This window comes from Physeter macrocephalus, chromosome 2, assembly GCF_002837175.3.
Source record: "Physeter macrocephalus isolate SW-GA chromosome 2, ASM283717v5, whole genome shotgun sequence".
In the NCBI taxonomy this organism is placed as follows: Eukaryota; Metazoa; Chordata; class Mammalia; order Artiodactyla; family Physeteridae; genus Physeter; species Physeter macrocephalus.
This window is the reverse complement of record NC_041215.1, coordinates 94,574,053-94,581,886: the sequence shown is the minus strand read 5'-3', so window position 1 is coordinate 94,581,886 and position 7,834 is coordinate 94,574,053. Positions and strand designations below refer to the sequence as shown.

At 32.7% G+C, this 7,834-nt stretch overlaps 1 protein-coding gene across 1 annotated transcript; it reads left to right on the top strand.

Moving 5' to 3' along the window:
- The first annotated feature begins 768 nt into the window (after positions 1-768).
- On the top strand, positions 769-7,549 carry MSTN (myostatin). The gene is made up of 3 exons (XM_007104442.2): positions 769-1,349; positions 3,188-3,561; positions 5,613-7,549. Exons 1-3 carry the CDS (start codon positions 977-979, stop codon positions 5,991-5,993), a joined length of 1,128 nt encoding a protein of 375 aa, XP_007104504.1. The 5' UTR covers positions 769-976; the 3' UTR covers positions 5,994-7,549.
- The last annotated feature ends 285 nt before the right edge of the window (positions 7,550-7,834 follow it).

Genomic DNA, 7,834 nt, shown 5'->3' with positions numbered 1-7,834 from the left:
TTTTACCACTGGAAATCTGAGGAAAACTTCATTACCAGTCATAAAATTCATTATCTTAAGCTTATTCTAAGTTATTCTAAGCTTATTCTAAGTTCAGATAGCTGACATTATCCTCTTGGTAATAAACAACGAAAAAAACACATCCTCTGAGCAATATTAATCTGCAACTTTGGGATAGGAAATAATAGTAATCAGTCAATTTTCATAAGAATAAAAGATATTAAATTATTTAAAAATAATTCCATGAGCTGTTTAACATTAAAGTAAGTATGATTTTCATTATGTGTTAAGAATTTATTCAGGAAAACAAGTTTCTCAAATTATAGCCGAAAATCTTTTACTAGTATCACTATCTTAACTATAAATCTGTATTTCCCTAATTACACAGTACTAAAAATAATTTACTACAACAAATAAAAATCCTTTTACTTCAAATCCTTGCCTAAATAATATAAAATCATTTTATTTTTTGAGGAAAAGACATTTCAACTTTTTAAGTATGAAGTGTAAATTAAGATCTACTTATTTCAATTATAATTTTAAAGTTTCACATATAAAGATGAACAAGATCTAAGTGTAGTTTATATTACTGTTAACATAGATTTTAATTTTTCAAATGTCACATATATCTTTCATTATTTGTAGATTTATTTCTTTTATGAAGTAGTCAAATGAATCAGCTCACCCTTGACTGTAACAAAATACTGTTTGGTGACTTGTGACAGACAGGGTTTTAACCTCTGACAGCAAGATTCATTGTGGAGCAAGAGCCAATCATAGATCCTGACGACACTTGTCTCATCAAAGTTGGAATATAAAAAGCCACTTGGAATACAGTATAAAAGATTCACTGGTGTGGCAAGTTGTCTCTCAGACTGTGCAGGCATTAACATTTTGCTTGGCATTACTCAAAAGCAAAAGAAAAGTAAAAGGAAGAAATAAGAACAAGGGAAAAGATTGTATTGATTTTTAAATCATGCAAAAACTGCAAATCTATGTTTATATTTACCTATTTATGCTGATGGTTGCTGGTCCAGTGGATCTGAATGAGAACAGCGAGCAAAAGGAAAATGTGGAAAAAGAGGGGCTGTGTAATGCATGTATGTGGAGACAAAACACTAAATCCTCAAGACTAGAAGCCATAAAAATCCAAATCCTCAGTAAACTTCGCCTGGAAACAGCTCCTAACATCAGCAAAGATGCTATAAGACAACTTTTGCCCAAAGCTCCTCCACTCCGGGAACTGATTGATCAGTACGATGTCCAGAGAGATGACAGCAGTGACGGCTCCTTGGAAGATGATGATTACCACGCTACGACGGAAACGGTCATTACCATGCCCACAGAGTGTGAGTAGTCCTATTAGTGTAGAGCAACAGTTCTGCTGACTGTTGTTCTAGTGTTTATGAGAAACCGATCTATTTTCAGGCTCTTTTAACAAGCTGTTGGCTTGTATGTAAGTAGGAGGGAAAAGAGTTTCTTTTTTTTCAAGATTTCATGAGAAATATACTAATGAGACTGAAAGCTGCTGCATAATTTGTTTCCTTAGAGAGCTAAGAAGCTAAAAATAAAATGCTTGCATAGCATTAATGTTATATAGTTTAATGTGACAACTATAACATGCTTATGCTTTCACAGCTTAATACCACCAAGGTAAGGATTGGGAGATACTACAAGCAATGTGAAAAACTTGAAATTTTTTAACTACATGAAATTTCATAACTGCATTTGGTTGTCTGAAATATGCATTTATAATAACAGGTTTTTTCATAATAAAGAGAACGGAAAGAAATTTGTAGGTGTTGAAGCCTATTTGGGCATTTGCTGAACACCTAGAATGACTTCTGTTATTCAAAACTATTTCTCACAGTGTTTTTATGTTCTTCACAAATTAAAGTTATCTAATTTTGAAAGCTATTACAACACTGGAAAATATGAAAAATTTTTAAAAATAAATTTAATGTATTACTAAGAGCAATGATGAAGTAAACATAGCATAATAATAATCATGAGCTAATTATCAGAAAATGCTAAGAAATAAACATTTTAATTGAGTAGGCTATGGCTCACAAAGTCCCACTTATACCTTGACCATGGTACTATTGTTGAGAGTACCCGATCTGCATATTTCCAGGCAGGCACATGCTTAATAACCTCCTAAAGTATTATTTTACTCTTCATAGGAGGGAGGACTATTACCTGTAGTATCTACATTGCTTCTGGAAGATAATATATGTCATACCATTCCTGTTGCAGGCAGTTCAAAACTATACTCAAGGAAAGGGGGACAGGCACCTTAGCAGAGAAGGCATGACAAGAAAGAGTTTTGTGCCATATGTCTGCGATCTTGCTTTATAGAGTGGTTTACCCACTTTAAACTGGACTCAAAACAGTTTCAAAATATTGTTTTTCTTATTAAGTAATTAGGTTATAATGCAACGAATAATTTTCCTGTACGACTGTGCTATCAGATAATCCTGGAGTAGATTTGCCTTATTTATAAACAATCTTGGAAAACCAAAAGGAAAGAAATTTCTAAGTGCTTCTGCTTACAATGACAGCCTGGCCCTAAAGACAGTGTTTTCTAAGTTTTGAGATAGCCTGAATGCAACATTTAGATTTTGGTGCTACTTACCTGCTAGTTTTGTTCCTTTAAAAGGCTATCCCAGCACCCAAACATAACAGATGTACTATATTTTCTACTAATTCCTGAGGCTCAGTTGCTCAGTGTCTTGTCCCCAGGTAATTCAGGCCTGGGGGAAGGGTTCCTTCTTCCAGACTGATTGGTACAGCTGCTCAGTAAGTGTAACTACTCAGATTCCCAAAGAATTCTAAGTGGATGTTCCTCCACAGTTTCTCTTGTTCTCTCTAATCATCATCATCTTAAAATTTCATCCACTTTTCATTCCTTAATAGAATTTTCCTTAGTCCACAATTCTCTGGAGAGGAAGTAGGTTCCTCCTAAACAGCTGAAAAAACATACATCTAAGAAAATCTGAAAAGCTACAGTAATTATTTTGATAGTTTTCTGAGTTATGAATGAAATTCTACATATTTTTTTTCATTTTAAAAGACTAAATGTGCACACATTATTCCAATAAACATGCTCATTGATTAATATGGAGGAGTTTATTCATCTGTCATGAAAAATGATTTCAGTAACTCTTTTTTTCTTATTCATTTATAGCTGATCTTCTAATGCAAGTGGAAGGAAAACCCAAATGTTGCTTCTTTAAATTTAGCTCTAAAATACAATACAATAAAGTAGTAAAGGCCCAACTGTGGATATATCTGAGGCCAGTCAAGACTCCTACAACAGTGTTTGTGCAAATCCTGAGACTCATCAAACCCATGAAAGACGGTACAAGGTATACTGGAATCCGATCTCTGAAACTTGACATGAACCCAGGCACTGGTATTTGGCAGAGCATTGATGTGAAGACAGTGTTGCAAAATTGGCTCAAACAACCTGAATCCAACTTAGGCATTGAAATCAAAGCTTTAGATGAGAATGGTCATGATCTTGCTGTAACCTTCCCAGGACCAGGAGAAGATGGGCTGGTAAGTAATTACTGAAAATAACATTCTAAAAACCTTATGTTTTTATTCATAATGTGAATGAATAGTAGTGGAAAACAACTACCAGTTTCCTATGCTCATAAGCCGGACAAAGGTATCTTACCCCGATGGTAGCCCTGTACCCAATAAAAGTAGGTGTCCAATTTCATATCCTATGAAACACTCTCTTGATACTTTTAGTTTGCATGAGGACTTAAAGAAAAAAGTTACACCATAATCCTTAACTTCTTCAGGAATTCTTTTGAATCGGGAATGAAATATAAAGTGCTTTTCACTGATGTGCTATATGATTATATAAATAAAAACATGAAATCTTCATAGTGGATTCTAGGACATACCCAACAAAACATTTTTTTCCCTAGAAGAGTACCAAACATGTTAACATTTTTTTGGCTTAATAAAGTGGAAAAAAATAAACTCTAAAAATTATAATTGAAATAAAATGCTTTTAATTATATCAACTAACTAAATACAATATGTTTAGACTTATATGCTATTACACATACTATATTTAAGATCCCTCAAGATAAATGTTCCTTATTTTCTAGGCTGTTGATGCACTGATGTATATGTGGATTACTCTGTGAATTACCCTTAATAAAATTTAAAATTTTGGGGTAGTTAACCTGTACCAACAAGCTTATTTCTGAACTGTCTTACTATTCTTTTGCAAGAGTTTACTTAGGTAATGCCAACTAATTTAATATCAGGTCAAACAGAAGACAATGCCTTATATATTATAAAAATTAATAAAACCATTTAAAACCTAGTATAAATTTAGAGTTACTCACTCTTCTGGCTTATCTATGCTTGTGTTTACTTCTGTTTTCAAAAACTTATTTAATGTGACCATATCTTTTACTTCCATTTATTGATATAATTTACAACATAAGATTATACTTGCAAGCAATGTGTTAGCTTTTCAGTTTTAAAATGGTCTTGTTTGTAAAGAATATATAATTAGTAAGTCATATCTACTTTAAATGAAAACATATTCTTTGAGATTATACAATTTTCCAAGTGATCTATTTTTCTTTAAATATGCTACATAAAATGTTACTGACTCCCCAAATGATGTTATTGTTGTTTAAAATCTTAAATACCAGTAATTACCAGGTCTATTTTGATTTTGATACAGGATAAAAGCTACTATTAATTATTTAGTAATGTGTTCTTTTTTATAGACAGCATTCTAATGATCAAAGTTGGTGATGTGACAGAGGTTTTATTTATTATTAAACAGATGGTTAATACGATGTATTCCTCAGACTTTTCCATATAAAAGGAAAAATGTCTCAAATGCATGAAGAGATTGGGGCGGGGGAAGGATTAGCAAATTATTGTTTAAATATCTGAACAGAAACATTTTTCAGTGAAAGAATAAAGGAAATATTATCATATCTTCTTCTGAATCTGTCCCTCCCTCTCTTGGAGTTGCTCATTCCAACCCAATATACCTACCACTACCTTCATCACCCTACCTTCCTTTTTCCCATTACAGTCTGGACAGTGCTGGGTGGTAACTATTTTGGTTTGGCGTTAATATCCAAGGATCCCTGAATAAGATCTAGTGAATGGAGGATGGAAGAGTATACCTATCCCTCCAGGAGTCATCAGACATATTTCGCCACCATATTTAACCAACAAGCAGGAAGAGAGAAGCTAGCTTTTCCCCTTCCTCCTTTCTTCCCTCCTCCCTTTCTCTTCTCCTCTCTCTCTCCCTTTCTTGCCATCAATATTTTCAGAGCATCTATTATGTGCCAGGCATTCAGATACTCAAACTGGGGAAAACAAGAATAAGCAAGACAAAGATCTGACCACAGGGGAATCTGTATTGCTGCTATAGTCTTTTGAGCCATAAGGGAAGTATCAAGCCTAGTGTAAATTACAATTCCTTAATGCTGTGGCAACATTAAAACATAAAAACAAATGTGGCAGAAGCAAAATGATTAGTTTCTTTCTTCAACAACGAGTGCTTGAGGTAGGAAGGTGTTTCAGGATCTATTACTAACTTTTCTTTCCTTTTCACACAGAATCCCTTTTTAGAAGTCAAGGTAACAGACACACCAAAAAGATCCAGGAGAGATTTTGGACTTGACTGTGATGAGCACTCCACAGAATCTCGATGCTGTCGTTACCCTCTAACTGTGGATTTTGAAGCTTTTGGATGGGATTGGATTATTGCACCTAAAAGATATAAGGCCAATTACTGCTCTGGAGAGTGTGAATTTGTATTTTTACAAAAATATCCTCATACCCATCTTGTGCACCAAGCAAACCCCAGAGGTTCAGCAGGCCCCTGTTGTACTCCCACAAAGATGTCTCCAATTAATATGCTATATTTTAATGGCAAAGAACAAATAATATATGGGAAAATTCCAGCCATGGTAGTAGATCGCTGTGGGTGCTCATGAGATTTATATTTGTTTCATAACTTCCTAAAAAGTGGAAGGTCTTCCCCTCAACAATTTTGAAACTGTGAAATTATGTACCACAGGCTGTAAGCCTAGAGTATGCTACAGTCACTTACGCACAAGCTACAGTATATGAACTAAAAGAGAGAATATATGCAACGGTTGGCATTTAACCATCAAAACAAATCATACAATAAAAAGTTTTATGATTTCTGGGTTTTTTTAACTTGGAGATCAAATTCCATCTATGTTCATATATATCACAACATATGCAGGTAAATGAAAGCAATTCTCCTTGTGTTCTGGTGAATTAAAGGAGTATGCTTTAAAGTCTATTTCTTTACAGTTTCATTTAATATTTACAGAAAAATCTATATGTAGTATTGGTAAAATGCAGGATTGTTATATACCATTATTTGAATCATCCTTAAACACTTGAATTTATATTGTATGATAGCATACTTGGTAAGATAAGATTCCACAAAAATAGGGATGGTACACCATGTGCAAGTTCCCATTCCTATTCTGATTGATACAGTACATTAACAATTCATGTCAATGGTGCTAATACAATAGGCTGAATGGCTGATGTTATCAGGTTTATCAAATAAAATACATTGAGTAAAGTAATGTTTCTCCTTTCTTCAGGTGCATTTTCATACTCCTCCAAATGGCGAATGGATTTTCTTTAATGAAAGAAAAATCATTTTTCTAGAGGTCTGGATTCAATTCTGTAGCATACTTGGAGAAACTGCATTTACAAGGCAGCCAAAAAGTATTCATTTTTATTAAAATTTCAAAATTATAGCCTGCCTTTGCAACACTGCAGTTTTTATGATGAAATAATGGAAATGACTGATTCTATCAATATTGTATAAAAAGACTTTGAAACAATTGCATTTATATAATATGTATACAATATTGTTTTGTAAATAAATGTCTCCTTTTTTATTTACTTTGGTATATTTTTACAGTAAGGACATTTCAAATTAAGTATTAAGGCACAAAGACATTTCATGTACGACAGAAAAGCAAATGCTTATATTTCGGAGAAAATTAGATGATTAATGTGGTCTTAAAACTCCATATGCTAATGGTTAGATGGTTATATTACAATCATTTTATATTTTTTTACATTATTAACATTCACTTACGGATTCATGATGGCTGTATAATGTGAATGTGAAATTTCAGTGGTTTACTGTCATTGTATTCAAATCTCAACGTTCCATTATTTTAATACTTATAAATATTATTAAGCATACCAAAATGATTTAACTCTATTATCTGAAATCAGAAAAATAAACTGATGATATCTTAAGAATTGTTAATTTTTTTAATAATTTGATAATGAATATATTTCTACATATATTTACTTCTATTTTGTAAATTAGGATTTTGTTAATCAAATACATTATACTTATGACTAAGTGAAATTATTTCCTACATCTAATGTGTAGAAACAATATAAATTATATTAAAGTGTTTTCACATTTTTTGAAAGACACAACAGTTTTATGTTATAATGATTAATTCTGGATTTTTGGTTTTCACTTTATTGTAAAAGTTTAATGATTTAGCACAAAAGTTTGGTTTAGAAATTTTAGGTCTGCTACTCTAGTTTCTCATGAGTGAAATTCCTGTTAAATTGGTTCTGGTCAAGTTGCTTTAAACATACAAAAGCAAGGGCTAGTTACATCTGTTTCATTTCTCTTTATCTTGACCTGAAAACTATTTATATGTTTTCATAGGTTCAATTTCCAAATGCATTGCAGTTGGCAAGGGTATATGGTCCTAGAGTTACAAGTTCTACTGAAGCCACAGGGACACAGGGAAACTGC